Source organism: Falco cherrug, chromosome 5 (genome assembly GCF_023634085.1).
Source record: "Falco cherrug isolate bFalChe1 chromosome 5, bFalChe1.pri, whole genome shotgun sequence".
NCBI lineage: Eukaryota > Metazoa > Chordata > Aves > Falconiformes > Falconidae > Falco > Falco cherrug.
The window spans coordinates 56,684,117-56,700,062 of NC_073701.1; the positions used below are offsets into that span (position 1 = coordinate 56,684,117).

General features: G+C 43.4%; 1 protein-coding gene across 1 annotated transcript; it reads right to left on the reverse strand.

The window, feature by feature from the left end:
• Positions 1-2,144: 2,144 nt before the first annotated feature.
• IL22 (interleukin 22) lies at positions 2,145-11,707 on the reverse strand. Its single transcript, XM_005431871.4, has 6 exons — positions 5,047-11,707; positions 4,710-4,967; positions 3,849-3,914; positions 3,607-3,750; positions 3,323-3,388; positions 2,145-2,917 (listed from the first exon to the last, which is right to left on the reverse strand). Exons 2-6 carry the CDS (start codon positions 4,911-4,913, stop codon positions 2,804-2,806), a joined length of 594 nt encoding a protein of 197 aa, XP_005431928.1. The 5' UTR covers positions 4,914-4,967; positions 5,047-11,707; the 3' UTR covers positions 2,145-2,803.
• Positions 11,708-15,946: the final 4,239 nt, after the last annotated feature.

Here is a 15,946-nt window from a genome sequence, read left to right on the forward strand (position 1 = left end):
ACAAGTCACATGTGCCCTGCAAGAAAACCTATGGTGGAAATTCTGCAAAATTTGCTGTGTGGCATTTCCAGGGCTCCAGCTCATGAAGTTCCCATGATAGAGTCTTCTAGCTAGTGGTTTTCAGGGTTGGAGAAGTTAATAAATAGTTGACGTGTTTACATTTTTGCAGACAAATGAGTTTTCATCTGGGTTTAGCCCCAGTGTAGAAAGCTTGAGAGATAGATTTGACATTTCTGAGTAGGACAGCCCAACAAGGACAAGGTGGAAGAGCCCTAAAGGAAGTAGAAGAAGGAAATAAGTTAATTATCCATTTGTGAAAGATGAGCTCAACAACGGACAGTATGTGTGGTTCACAGTCTAGACTCTTTATAATCAAGGAAGAAAACACGTACTTTTACAGCAAAGTCTCGTTATTCCGTCCAAAGGCACAATCTTTATAAACCTCTAATGCAGATGAGATGAATGACACCTGGATAATTCCTATTTCCCTCCACCGACTGTAAAGGGAACCGGGTGTTGCCTAGGGATAGGCAGTGTCTGTCAAAGGTCAGTGAGATGAACTCCCCGTTTGGTGCTTACCTTCCTCCTTTGCTGTCAGCTGTCACAATGATAAGAGAAATTATCAAATGATAAGAGAAATGATGTTGGCTAACAGCTCTTGACAACATCATCCCTATGAATGCTGTCTGTCACTGTTGGGTCATTTCTGCCTGGACTGTGAACAGGTATGTAATTCATATGTTGTGAGATGCAAATGGAAGTGTGAAGTAAACTATGTTGATTGCATCTAGTGTGACAGGTAACAGGCACCCATGACCCAGATGGATCATATACCAGTCTACTATGTGGGTTCCCACAAGGAAGTGTTATAACTTCAATTCACAGAAAGCTTGTTCACATTAGGTATGGGTGGATGCTTTTGTCTCAAAAATTGTCTGGTTCAGGAACAAGACAGGATAGTTTAATTTCACTTCAATGCCATCTAACTTCAATATCTGATGTAAGACGTGTTGAGACTATTTTTGGTCTAACTAATTTCTCTTTCAATTTAATTTATGAAGCTGCCAAGACAGGTCAAGGTAGGTTTCCTGCCAACATTTTTCTCATATTACAGTATCTATTCATGGGGTGACTTCTAGATAACCTTTTAGCAAGAATTTTTGCATTTGTATGTTCCAGATACTCTGTGTTTACAAAATTCACTCTCCTCACCTGCAGTGCCGCCCTGAGTCCTTTATTTGAGGATGTTTGCAGTGCTTTTTCAGACCCGGACAGGATGCCTGTTGCCCTGATAAATAAATGGTAAAGCCTTGCTGAAGAAGTTTTCACCAGTTGCTGAGAATCTGCTATTACATATTTCCTCTGGCTTTCTCACTATTTGTATGCTTTTCATCTCTTTAACTTTCCTTGGTCCAGCCACCAGTGTCCCTGGCTGCACTAGAGGAACTCCTTTGTCTTTGCCCAGGGGACATTGTTGAAGGACTTGTAATGATAGAATAAACTGTTCTTCAGTGACTTGGATTTTTTCCTCTGTCTGGGAACTTGTGTCAAGAGTAGGCACCAAGCACTTCTTTTCTGAAGCACTCTCAAATCCCTGATGCTGCAGAGCACCACACCGTTTGTCCTCAGCATGCCTATGGGGCACAAGAAGGCAGCACTCTGAGTTTTCAGTAGCAGCTGCTGCCTGACTGTCTCCATCTCATCTAACCCAGGGGGGACTTTTCACCAGCAGCTGTTCAAGATGGGATCTTGTCTATGGGCATACTGAGGCAGAATCAATGAACCAAACCAATGACTCTCAGGAGTGATGTTATTTTTCCCGCCACCCCGCACAAGAAAAGTTGACCCACATGTTCCCTGCTAAGCCCTGGCCTGTGACAAGTTGAAATTGCAGCCTTATTGTGAAGAAGCATGTCCCAGACCGAGCTCGCAGCCTTTCTGGATATAGAAATACCAGAATACATAAGAATACAGCCACTGGCCCAGTAGCCCCACAGGCACAGTAGCCCCACAGGCACAGTATGTAAATGACGCATATTGTGTGGCTGACATATATAGATGATCCTTTGCATTTGAGTAAAAGAGAAAAGCTCTGTAAATGGCAACATTTGAGGACCAAAATATTTATTATAATAACTTAAAGAGTAAGCATTTATAAAACAATCCATCTGCATATAAATATCACACAGCATTTTCTTTCTAATTTCATAGTTCACTTAAAAGCCTCTGATACAGCTTCATAAATACATTTCCTTGGATATTTTTCAATCAACTCTATAAATAAAATTACTGTATAATTATTACCTTAAAATAAGTTACCATATAAATATGAATGACAAAAATTCTCTCTGAATTAGTCTGAAATACCAGCTTTTCAGGTAAAGGTCAGAAGGGGGCAACATATGCAAGAGAGATTTTCACGTAAAAGGCTCCAAACACCCTGGCTCAGTACTGCTGCCTACCTGGAGCAAAGCTGGCTCCTAGGTGTCAAAGCTCAGCATATAAAATACAGAAACAATTGCCTTATTCCTATGGAGGTGAGGAGGACAGGAGCATGCCTTTGAAAATAACTAACGTCCCCTGTTGAAATGGAGCTGCAAACACTGTCCTGGAGTTTTCGTTCTCAAAGGCAGCAGCAGTATGTGTCCTGCCTGTGACCATTTAATTTGCTACTTCTGGCACAAGTGAAAAATATACTGCATCTAGGGGAGGGGAGGGTGGGGGGCGTCTGCAATAGGACATCAGTCCAGGTCACAGCAAGAGTTTCTTAGAGACATGTCTTCAAACTGGATCTGAAATTCTTTCAGTTTTTCATCTTTTTCCCTCCCTTCTTTGGGGCATCAGTACAGGCATTCTCTATGTAGTCAAACAGTAAATCCAGTTCTCCAATGGCTTTAGTCTTTCCATTCTCTCCCAACTAGAAAAGAGCAGAATGTAAGTTTTAGCACTTTGTTATTTTTCAGAAAATTGAAACCAGGTCTGTCAAAGCCCTTGAAATTAGAACTCACTCTCATTCTTTCAAGTACTTCTGTTTGAGTCATTATACCCTAAGATACAAACTAGCTCGTTCAGCTCTAGTTTAGCATATACAGCTACCTGCAATCTGACTTCTGAAGGTTTAAATTTCCATAACGTGTGCAGAGAGTTAACAGAAGTAAAGGGGTGCTGAAAGTGGAAACATCACTAATCCCCTATTTAATACCCCTGCAGGCTTCACTTCCTAAGTAACTTCCAGAGTTTGTTTCATAGTTAGGTCAGCCTTAATCCAACTAAATGACTGGGGTTAGGAACTGTTCTTTTTAAATGTTGGGGGGAAATGTACCTGTTTCATTTTGCTCTTCATTTCTTCCAGGTTCTTTTCTATGTGCTCTCTGTGTCCTGAGAATTCCTAAAAAACGAGAACATTCAGACGTTACATTGGCAACTGTATGCAACGATGTGCTTTTTTTTCCTTTTTCACACCTTTCTATCAGCCTCGGGTCCCATATCTTTGATCTGAGGTTTCCTTTCATATCACTGCCTTTTGCTGCTGTTTGCAGCATTTTGAGATTCAGGAGCAGTGTCAAGAGCCACAACTCAGAGGGAAAGAACCACAACACTACTCACACATTTGCTCAGCTCCGAGGTCAGGGATGCCAAGAACTGTGCCACCTCCTCAGTGTGTGGGTACTGGTCCTTGGCCTCAGTGAGGAGGACATCTTTCAGTACAATCTCCGTAATCGTCTTCATCATATAGCAGCGGTTGGTTTCCTATGTATGCAAATTATGTTAAATATGTTAAATCGTGGCAAGAGATCAACAAGTGCTACAGAAGGATGCACAGAGCAGCCTCCCAGTGTAAGGCTTACCTTGATGTTAGCATAGAGTTGCTGCCCAATGAGCCTGTTGTCCGTGTCCTGGTCCGAGACCCTAGCCTGAGAGGAAAAAAAGGAAATGTCAGGTGGGGGTAGGAACCTTACCTAAAAATTAATAATAAACCCTAAGTTTTTCATCAGTAATAGTGCAGGTGAAATGAGGGAACGGACACCACAGATAGCCTGCTACAGGTGGGTAAGCTTGGACACTGTTCCTGTTTCTCCCCTTAACTGGGTGAGACTCAAGGTTAGTATCACTGGAAAATAAATAAGCAGCAGTCTGAATTCCTGTGACCCTCTTAAACGTCATATGTCACAGTGGTTATGATGACTAAACCAGATGCCACAGGTGGCCGACCTCACGCCAGCCCGCAGCACTGCTGGGAGGTGCTGCAGCACTCCATGGAGCCCACCAGCGGCAACACACCCACGGTGAGAGCAGCCAAGGAACCTGCACAAACGGAGCACCGTAAGATGCCAGAGGAGCTGCCTGGCCACGGCTGGAATCATGGACAGGCCCAGGTCCAAATGGACAGGCAAACACAGAAATTTAACCTCATGTTTCACAATTGCCCCAGTCTAGTAGCAGCCACCTGGGAGAAGGAACTGTGCTGTGCCAGGGGCTGCCTTTCCCCAGGGGAGCAGCAGGACAAGAGGCAGCATCTTCCCCCAGCTACGCAACCCAAAAGCAACAGACACACTTCACATACCCGAGCTCTTCCTTACTGCAAATGCACGTTTTTTTATGGAGAAATGCATGAGAAAGAGAGAGGAATGCCGAAGGTGAGAAGCCAGAGTACTGGCAGAGGAGGAGGTCCTCAGATCCCACCATGAAGGACACACAGGTTACTGTACCATTTTAGCCAAGGTGTAGGTGCGATTCCTGATGTAGGGCTGCTGGAAGTTGATCTTCCTGAGCCTGCAGGCACGATGGGCAGTAGAAGCCACCCCTGCCCTTTTTGGAGGCAGAGGGCTGGTGAGAAGAAGAGGAAGACAGCAACAGCAGCAGAAGACAACCCATCCTGAGAAGCTCTTGGTCAAGGTCTGCATGGATGCCATGGCCCCCAACCCAAAATCGTCCGTCCCAGCACGTTGCAGGTACAGCACTCAGCACTGGTGAGAGAGAGCAGCGTTAGCATCAGAGGGAGTGGGCAAGGCACAGCGAGAAAGGCACAAAGGCTGCACACCTTACCTTTGCTGTGATTCTTGATGTGCTCTGCAGGAGGTGAGATGCACCTTATATAGGGCCACCAACATCTTTCTCAGCTTTTTTTCTTTTTCGGGTACTGGTGGTAAAATAAAAATGACATCAGCAAGTCTCTTACTTTCCAGTATCCTCTTCTGAGAACTACTTAACCACTACAAAACCCACAACTACAACTTCAAGGCCATTATAATCTTTAGTTTCTTATAAAATAAACCAGATTTTAATACGAGGCAAAAGCAGGGGCTTTTACTGGGGCAGGAATCCTGAATTCTTTTTGCATAAAAATGTTCAAGAAGTTTATGGGTTTGTGCCTCCTGTCCTGATTGTAACACACTAATTGGATTGGCAATTTGATGGCAGATAATACTACTTACATAAATTTTTGTTCATTTTCTGTGGTAGTAGACTGGTGCACTGCTGCTGCTGACTGGTATGCACAAGTGGTCAGAGACTGCACCAGACTTGAAGCACTGACAGCCTATGGTTCCTGCGATGCAAATACCCTTTCCTACACAATGGCTCACTGGAGTCACCGCCCACCTGCCCATCACTGCCCTTTCTGAGAGATCAGAAAGTGTGTAGGACCAACACTGCATTTATCACATCCCTGATCTCCAAATTCCCATTTTCCAAAAAATTATCCATATTCCAGGCTGTAACCAGGTGTAATGACCAGAGCTGTGGTCATGCACTTACATATCCAAGGGATTTCCGTCTTGTCAACCCTGTTCTACTAACATAAAGGCAGTGCTGCACCTTCAGTCTGCGATATTATGCAGGGTGCTAAAGGGAAGCTGTGCTCTCTTCAAAGAGTCATTTGCAGCCCAGCTGTCGACAGTAATACATGAGGACACAAAACCAGTAGAAATGCAAACTCCTGGCTCTCTAACACCCACAAGGCACACAGGTGACAAATGTCAGAAATCAGACCTGGAAAACCAAGCCTCCAGCTCTGCCTCTGAGAGTGAACAGGGGCATCCCTGGGGCTGGGCTTCACCCCTTCTCATTGAGGTTCTTGGTGCAAGAGCCAAGATCAGCCTTGCCCCTTTCAGTCAGCTGAAACGCCCAGCTCTTGTGCTTATACCTGAAGGGAAGCAGTTAAAGGCACCAGCTTCACACTTTAGCCTCCTCTGATGCATCCGCAGCACAGATTCATCTCTTCCTGCCTCAGTCCTGCCTCAGTTGCCCTCAGATATCTGCCCCACCAGCTCTGTGCCCTTGAAGCTGCACCCCCTTGTCCTGGAGCCATCATCAACATGTCCTTTTCCACGTCCCTCTCAGGTACCCACTCCCATGCCCGTTCTCCAACAGCACCCTGACTGCAACAGACAGCAGAAAGCAAGTCTGGGCTCAGGATGTCAGCAACCTAGTTCACACCCCAAATGTACCACAAAGCTATTCAAGAACATGTTTATAAACCCTTTTCCACAAATTTTTCATTTGCCGGGCTAATAGGGCCAGTGGGGAGCAGGATAATGAGAATATGGGAGGCTGATTTATACTTAGCCAAAAGACAGACACTGAAGACCAAACTGAGAGAAATCCAGAGAGGCTGTTTCAAAGGATTGGCCTCCCCCAAAGTGCCTTTCTGTGAACTCCTCTCTAGGTGTTAAACACAGTCTGATAACCAAAGTTTGCTTCTAACTGAGGTTTCTTGCACTTCTCCACCCGCTCATCCAGCAGAAGTCAAGTCCCAAACCCAGAACAAAAGCTGTGAATAGGCATCCAGACCCTACCTGGTCCAGATCCCCCGTCTTTCTGCCCTTCTGGCAGATCCCACCTCTCCACCCCTTTGGTCACTTACTCTTGTCAGACATGGGTCCAGCTTGCCTGACCTCTTCTTGCGGCTCCAATCCCATGGAAAGGGTTCATGACCAGGGTAAGTGCTATGCCACTCTCACCTGTTCAAACCGCTGCGAAGAGCCCCCCTGCTCCCAAGCTGCACACACCGCCTGATGGACGTTTATGCAACATCAGGCAGAGGAATGAGGAATTAGATGTTGAATCTCTCTTTTGCCCTCTTTTATGCAGTCATCACAGCATCCCTTCTGTCTGCCTTCTCTAGTATTGGAAACCATACACTGGGAAATACCTATTTTCAAAGAAAATGTTGTTAGACTTGAGAAGGCTCTCTTTCCCCCATCTATACTGTTAGCCACCTCTCTCAGTCATACTACTTTTTGGCTGTGCCATGATGTCCTTCTTCTAAGGCTTTAAAAAAAGCTTTGTTCAATCGTTCAGTTTACTCCCTGCCTCTAGTATTCACCTTCATTTTCCAAACATTGAAATGCTGAAATGCATATTGTAAGTTCATGAAGTTGTATTTCACAAAATCCTTTTTGATTACATTCCTAAAGCCTTCGCATTATTTAACCTTTTGTTCGCAGTTGTGAGTTGTAACAACTCATATTCCATCCCTCTAGCTTGCTGTGAGTATGGTCCAGGCCAAAAATGAACATTTAAAATCTTTCTGGAAACTAATTTTAGCAGATTGTGTGGTTCCCGTGCTCACCAGTCTACTCCTGCCCTCTTCCCAACCACCTTCCACCAGGTGACTGCTGGTCCTGGATGTACCACTGAGTAAGTGGCATCACAGCCATGGCTGCATTATTTCCCGTAGCGTGTCAAGAGAATTTCTTTGGAGGTGGAGATACGCCTCCCATTCCCAGGGTCTGCTATTTCTGTTACAAGATTGCATTGAACAAGGATGTGACCAGCTATCACTGTTAGCACTTCTTTTGACCAGCTCACCACACCCTGGATGGGAGATACACATCCAGCATTGCAACCTATAGAAAGATGGGACTAAAAACCTGTGCTACCGCTAGATCCCACTCCAGTTCCCAGCTGAAGTCTAGAGAGGGAGGAAGGAATCCCGAGGTTTTCTGCTACAGTTGAAGATGAAATTCTTTCTTCTTGAGATGAAGATACTATAAACTTCTGAAAAACAAGCACTGAAGGTGAACCTCGGGGAAGTGCTTACTTAGACACCTCTCCCCAGACAGGCTGCTCTGAACTGTAGAGCTGGCAGAAGAGATCAGTGTTAGGAAAGCTGCATTAAATTTAAAATGTGGTACCCTGGCTGAAACCATCACCGGTGGTCTTACTCTAGGGAGAAAGAATAAAGTAGAAAAAGCAAGTCTGAAGAACATGTCCTGAAAAAGCAGCCTTTCTCACTATTACTTTCCCGTGTTAACATCTAGCACGTGCTACGGGAACTGGTAATTTTGTAATTTCTCTTTGAGCCTGAACTATTGATGTCTTACGATACATAATAGTACCAAACTTTTCTTTACAAAACAATATTCTCTTGAAAACAAACAAACAAAAATGAACCCCCAAAAAGACCTCTCCAAGCTCAGGTGGCGGGGGGGTGGATGGGGGTGGGGTGGGAGTGGTAGAAGACTGTGAGGTAAAAAAGTTTTCCCTTTTTAATTTTATGGATTTTTCTAGGTTTAATGTTATTTTTAATGTTTAAGGCTAGTAGCAGTACTTAAAATACTAAAATCTTACAAGAAAACATACCTGCTATGCTTTAATTTTAATTAAAAACTACCAAAGACCTCTGAACTTCTATAAAGTATCCTCTGCATTGTTTTTTAAGTATAATTAATTTTGAAATTGTTCACAGATCGTATTTTCTTCCCGATGCTGTCCCACGAGTTAAACGTCTATCATATCACTGACCTTGCCGATAAACTTTTACAGTGTAATTACACGGGGTTTCCCTAATTCATTAAGAAACCATAGTGGTTGAATATTCTCGACAATGACTTTTGACCCATATTGAAGGCAGAGGATTTTTTGAGGAGGACTGGAACTCTACATCACATCTGCCTCAAAAGCCACAGACACTTCCTTCTTACTTTGAATGAGGCCACAGGTGAATAACCAATACTGTATTTTGATGTTCAGCTGTTCCGTATCAGCAGCAGCGTGCTGGCACACAGGAATTTTCTTTAGTACATTTACGATCAGCTTGGATTATATTGCATTACTAGAAATATCCGCAGGAGCGGACACCAGGCTAGAAGCATTGTCAAGAGTAGGCATATCTAAAAGTGAGCTTGTGTATTGTCTTGGATCTTTTACCTGGCAATTAAATTCTCCTCCCTTAAACATCTGTATGAATGGACCACAGGTCACATAATGCCTAAAACATGCAATCCATATGGAAACATCCTTAACTTTCAGGTCACACTCATCCCCATTTTGCTTCAGCTCATTTGTGAGCTAGCCCATTGCGTTTTACCTCAGTTCTTCTCTGCTTTTGCCTAGGCTTTCAAGCCTAAAAAGATGAAAGCAGACTTTAAAAATGTTTCAGTTCAGCTCAAGCTCCAGAGTCAGCTTTCTGCCCAGCAATGAAAATGCTAGCAAAGGAAATTGATTCTTTACAAAACCGGAACATAAGCTTTTCTGTAATTCAGCCATTCATTATGGAAACATTCTAGTACACAGGTAAGTGTCTTCTGGGCACGATCATTAGGAATGGCAGAAGGGATTAATTTTCTATGGAGGAAATTATATCAACACAGAGATTGGGAGAGGACATACAGCATTTGACCATTACATTTTTGCTTTTTTTCATGATAGGTTTAATGCTGTGTAAGACACTGCGAACCTTTTAGCAGAAGGAGGAGAAGTATTAAAATTGCTTAGCCTGGGAGTATTAGTTGACTTTGGAAAAGACTCTTGAGTCAGATCTCAGTACAGACACTGCTGACTCAAGGCTTTTTGCAGAAGATGTGCAGTTCACCTACCTACCCTGACAGTAACACTTTTGTTACACAGTGAGTAACACATTTCCTCTGACAGTAACACTTTTGCTTGTATGTCTGGTACTTCAACAAACATCTTTGTCTCTGACCTTCACTTGGTTCTGTTACATAATTTCTGGGTCTGCTAAGTATAAGATGATATATATAATAAACATCACAAACCTGTCATAAAAAATGATCTGTCATAAAAGATCATAAAAAAATCTAAGTGGAAGGGAACTAATATTTCATTGTGGTCTCAATTTTAAATTACATTCTGGGACAAAAAAAATCCTTGGTTTCAATAATATTATTCTCACCTCAGAAACATTCACGTAGTGAAGATCCAAGAGGAAGCCACCCAGAGACATGCCGAGATCGTACTATACAACTGCTACAGTTATTACTGCTACTCCAGGACCACTGATTTCGTAACTTCCACTGCAGTGCCGGGAGGATTCAGTGATCAATATGAAAACAAACAAAAAAAACCCACCCAAAAACCAGTGCCAATGCAAGTGCAATAGATGTTAGTCTAGTGGTCCTGCCTCTGCAGACAACTGCTGCCAACATCGGTAAAGCACAAACAAAAGTTTTAATAAGACATTGGTAGGAGCCATTACACAGACAGGAAAAAAGAGAATTCTTGCTGCACGCAGCCTCATGCCACCAAAGGCACCGCTATTAACACTTCCAACAGATGGCTCATTTTTTAAATTCAGAGTGTAAAATCACACACATATTATGGGACTCTGTCACTTTATCTAGTGACCTACATATATCCAACCATGTCTTGCGACTAGTCAGGTCAGGCGAACCAAAACTTCTGTGCTTCCTGTTAATGTGGTGTGGTTGCACAGCAGTGACTCAGTGACATGGCAAAGTGGAATTACTGACATAGCGTATCTCAAAGAAAACCACTTTAACTGGGAACGGAATTTTGCAAGCCGGCTTATAATCCAAAATTCAGTGACAGTTACTCAGGTTAAGAAATAGCCCCGGTATTATGCACCTTGATTTACCAAGTACTACCAGTTTTATCATGTAATAAATCAATACCAACTTGAGTAATTAAACAAAGCCATTTTGCAGGGAAGCAATTATTTAAGGTGAAGTACTTGTGTCCAGACACTGCCCATACATCAGCACTTCCACTGAGGCTCTGAGCTCAGCATCATCTCCTGAAGGTAGAGCCCCTGGCCGCTCAGTTATTCTGTGTAACAGGGCTGCCAGCGAAAGAGGTGACAGTTCCCATGTTGTTAACAGCAGTCTTCTAGCCAGTATCCATCCCTAGGAAGTCAACAGCCCTTCCCCTGCCCAAGGTTATGCTACTGCCCATCTCCCAGGAGAGCCTCTCAGTCAGCAAGTTTCCTGTCGGAGTGGGACTGTTGTCAAAAATACAAGATTTATGGGGCCAAAAGGAGACCAAAAAAAATGGCTACAGTCCAGCAATCAAGATGCTGTTTTCCTGTGTTATCTGTTTTTAGCCACATGTCACATCAGCTAAAATATGTAAACAGGCTGGAGCCAGCTTCCCACTGGATACATGAAGAGCATTTTCCTCACGAGAGCACTGTTCTGGGAATTCAGGGAACCACTCAAGACGGGGGGCACCGAGCCTTGGCAGGTTTCCCCAGCCCCACAAGAGACCTCAGGATGAGAGCTGGGCACCCAGCTCTCCAGAACAGAGTGCATCTGCAGATGCCTGTATCTATCTGTTACACTAACCCAGCAACCTGAAAGGGACTTAGGAACGAAGAAATCCAGAAGTACAGGCTTTCTGCATCCTGTCAGCCATTCCTATTCTACTTTGTCTTGAAGAAAGTGCTTTGGAGACACCCAAGCACATGACAGTATTAAACAAACTCACCTTGAAACAAAAACTATTTTATATATACATATCTATATACATACACACACACGTGTGCATATAAAATATGTGCGTATATCAGATATAAATAAAGTTTAAATGAAAGGCCTGCTCAAAAACTGCACAGGTCACTGCCTTAGTTACCTCAGGAAAAGTAAACTGGCATAAATGTGCATCAGTCACATTTACAAAGTTGATGCATGATTACCAGACTTTATCAAGACCTTTGAAGAAAGTGGGGAGTGAGCAGCTTTAGTTGACCTTCTCTTCTCCACTAAAGAACTGCCTGCACTACGGAGGATTTGCTGCCACAACCGTACCACCAAACTCCCCTGCAAAGAGCAAGCTCATACCAGCAAATGAGTGGGTTTGCTCTTATACTTTTATTCCAGCCCTATGAATGGAATAAACTGACCCAGCAAAAGATGTGTGAGCTGTAAACATCATCAGGCCTTGCTTGCCTTCCCAAAAGGACCACCATCCTCCAGACGAATCTTGAGCAGGTCTCAGTCGTCCACCCTAACAAGACACTGCAGGACCACTGAGTGCCGTCGTTCAGTTTCTCAGGACTCTTCCCACATGCAGCACATTTGGCATGCCAAGTTCAGATCTGCTAGGCAGGACCCAGTTGCTCCGCTGGCTTCTCTAGTACACAGCCTGCGAAACAGACACCTAACAAAGCCAGCTGACATAGGACACAGATGAACTGTAGCAAGTATCAGACTATTTAGGAAGCTCATTCCCTTTTTTAACATGGAACTCCAGATGTCCTTCTTCAACACAATATTAAACTAGATCGAAAAGCAGAACAAAACTTGGATTTCTATGAAACTGGAGATTTCTGGTTAGCTACCATCCAGTACTCTCTCTCCAGCTTTTGTGGTCAGTGTGATCACTCCCAAGTAACACTTTCCCACCAGGTCCCAATGCAGAGCAAAGCCAAAGAACTGACTGGGCCCCAAAGAGTTAACCACAGCTCCACCTTCCTCTCCTCTCTTCCCGAGGCTCCTGTCTGCAAAGGTTTGAATAACTGCCGAAAGCAGGACGTAAATTTAGGTGTCATCACATGAAAATTACTTGCTTTCTTTATCACATACTTGTGTGCATCTGGGTAATGGAACAATTTTGCTTCAGGCTATGCTAAAATTTGGTCAATGAGGACACAGCAGAACTCCCACTTGCATCAGATGGCGATGGGGGTCTTTGCTGACAAATTTTACCGGATGGTAAGAACTGCTCTGATATCAGAACATTAGGTGCCAGCTCAGCCTTGCAGGAGCAGGCAGATGTGATGAAGCAATCTGGCATTATGCAAATGAGCACAGACTAAATTGTTCACAGCAGCTGTGCTTCCTGCCCCATCTTCAAGTACTACGAATTTACTTGTCAAGTATCATAGCTAGTATTTAGAAATCCCTTTTTCCTCCACTGCTATCTGCCAGAAAATGATGACACCAAGTGTCAGAGAAGGAAGACATCTTGGTACCCGGAATCAAAGAATTTGTGAGTGAAGAAGAAAGCTGGTGGCTGGTAGGTAACTCTGCTTCTTTTCACCTTCCTGCAACATAAAGTAGGTTTCAGGCTGTGGTCCGTAGGTCCAGGAGGAACTCAGGCTACCTGCAAGGCATCGGTGAAGGCAAACCTGTTTTCAGGAGGTTGTTACTCAGTATGTAGGGATCTATTAACTGAAAAAAAGATGAAAAAACCCTATACAACAACATACCCATAGTGACTTAAGTACCACTGGAAGAGCACTGGGTGGCCTTAGGACTTAACCCAGACTGTACGTCTGAAAAACATGCCTTGTTGCCTACACCTTCCTTAAATGCAGTCCAGCTCTGATAGCTACACAAACTTGACTGCTTGCATTTGTAAGGTTAACAACATTGATATACTTCACATTATGTTTCAGAACTCACCTTAGTAAGGCGTTAAAATTTGAAAGCAAATTTATTGCAAAACTAATGCATTTTAGCAGGATTTTTTTAATTGATGGGATTATCCACGACCCCCAGTATTCTCCCAAACTTCCCTGCAGACCTGGAAAGCCCCAACCAATTCCTGTCAAACCGTTCAATCCGGAGTTTCAGGGGCAATTTCAGCATTTTAAGTAGAGAAAACCGATGTATTTGTGAAAGGCACTGGAAATTGAGACTCTCAAATGAAAACCCAGAGCCATAAAAGGATGCAAGTGCCTAAATACTATCTTGCTGCTACTGTAAGCATTTGCGTAAACCCTCAAAACCCCTCCTCATGCCCAGGGGCATCCAAACCTCCCTGGAGGAATTGCCTAAATACTAAGAAAGGTGCTTCATCCCTCCTGCTGAAGTCATTCCAGCCCACTTGATTGGGCCAGAGAGAGGATGTTAGAGTGAGCACAGCTTTGGGAATATGGAGATCATTGTTTCAACTCCTAGGCCACCAAGCATTTTTATCAATAAAAAAAAAAAAGATTCAGCAGAAGAAACTGAGAGCTTGCTTCTCATTCCACAGACAGGCAACAGGCTTATTATCTGGCAAGATGGGAAGTCTTTGAGAAGTTACAGACTGGAATCAAGTCTGCTCTTTGTGGGTTTGCTGGGGGAATGCTTTATTGGCAGGAACATTGGGTAAAGGCAGGCCTTTTCCCAGCTGGCAGCAGTCAGTGAGGAAGAGCCACCTTATTTACTTGTACAGTGGTTGAGAGCTGTAAAGCCCCAGCAGGTATATGCAACTTGGGAACAGCGGCTGAAGACATTCATTTCAATACTTACTGACTAGGTCCATTATTAATGTGCTGGTTTTGCAAATCTTGACCCTAAGTCAACAAGCTCCCAAAGCTGTTTATTCCTTTGATGTATCTCCTATTGGCAACTGCCTTCCCCCTTGTTTGTCTACTTGCTCTCTCCACTTCAAGGCTTCTAAGATTTCCCTGACAGAAAACAATACACGTTCCCTGAACAGCACGCACTTGTAATTGTTAATAAAGGGTGCACTTTTGAACCCTTTTTCCATGTTCAGCTTGCTGGAAAACACAACAGGAAACATGTTTGAAGGTTGGTCTGAAACATTCAGAAAAACAAAACAAAACAACCTCTTGAACTAGATAAACAACAATAGCAGAAAGCAGGCATAAAGAATTTTACATCTGCCTTGAAGAATACAGAGAGCATCCTTCAGAAGCCTTGCACTACCGTTACTCGAAAAAGGTATTTTGTCTATGTTTCCTTTAAATACTTCTGTCCAAAAGTAAATTCAATTAGAACATTTCAGGGAAAAACTAAAATTTGCTCAGATAGGAAAATAACGTCATGATGATGCGTGGGACACCAGGGGCTTCCATTCTCATCTCCAAATTGGGCTTGTACCCCTGTGCAACAAAAATGTCTCCCTCTTTTACCACGTCTACTGTCTCCCTGGCAGAAATCAATATGTATGTAGCATACAGCACACATCTAACAAACTCAGAGGTACCCAGATGCATCACTCACGGTGCTAAGCAAAGCTGGCACATATGCTGTTACAGTATCTATGACTTAAAAGCCTCAAAATCGGGCCTGCACACAAACTCTGACAGAGCTGTCAGATAGCCAGGCAAACCTAGAAGATTTAAAAAGAGGACACAGTACAGGTACTACAAAGGGATGAGAGCTCCTGGCCATGAGAACATGTCGAATATGAAGAACGTAGACAGAAGACACCCAAATTAACCCACCCACAATACATTGCAGCAATATTCCCTCCTAAACAAAAATATTTCCATTTTTTAGCCATTGCCAGAAGAAAATTGGCGATTTTCATAAAGGCTGTTGCACACAAATACAGTTTCCCTTTCAGTAGAAACTTTCTGACCAGTTATAACTTATATATTAAGTGCATGCCACAGAATAATCCCAGAAGTCCTCAAGATAAAATACCTTGATTTGTTTCAAAAAACTCCACTTGTAGAAAGCTACTGCAATGCACAATTTCTGGAAGAAGTAGACACTAATTTCTAACACGATCAGTGCCAGATAGCACTCACTTTTCAAATCAACACCTTACTTGTTGCAGACTGGCCTTTTGGGCATTGCAGCTTTCCAGCCTGCGTAGCACCCATCTGCCCTGGGTCACAATTCCAAGTACCTGTACGGCATTCATGATTCCAAGTATCCAGCTTTAGTAACTTAGTCTTTCTGAATATCAGTTCTGAGCTAACACCTTGTCTTTCAAAAGTCTACAGATACTCCAGCTGAACAGGTGAAACATAACTAAATAGACAAGTGCCAACATAAAAGGC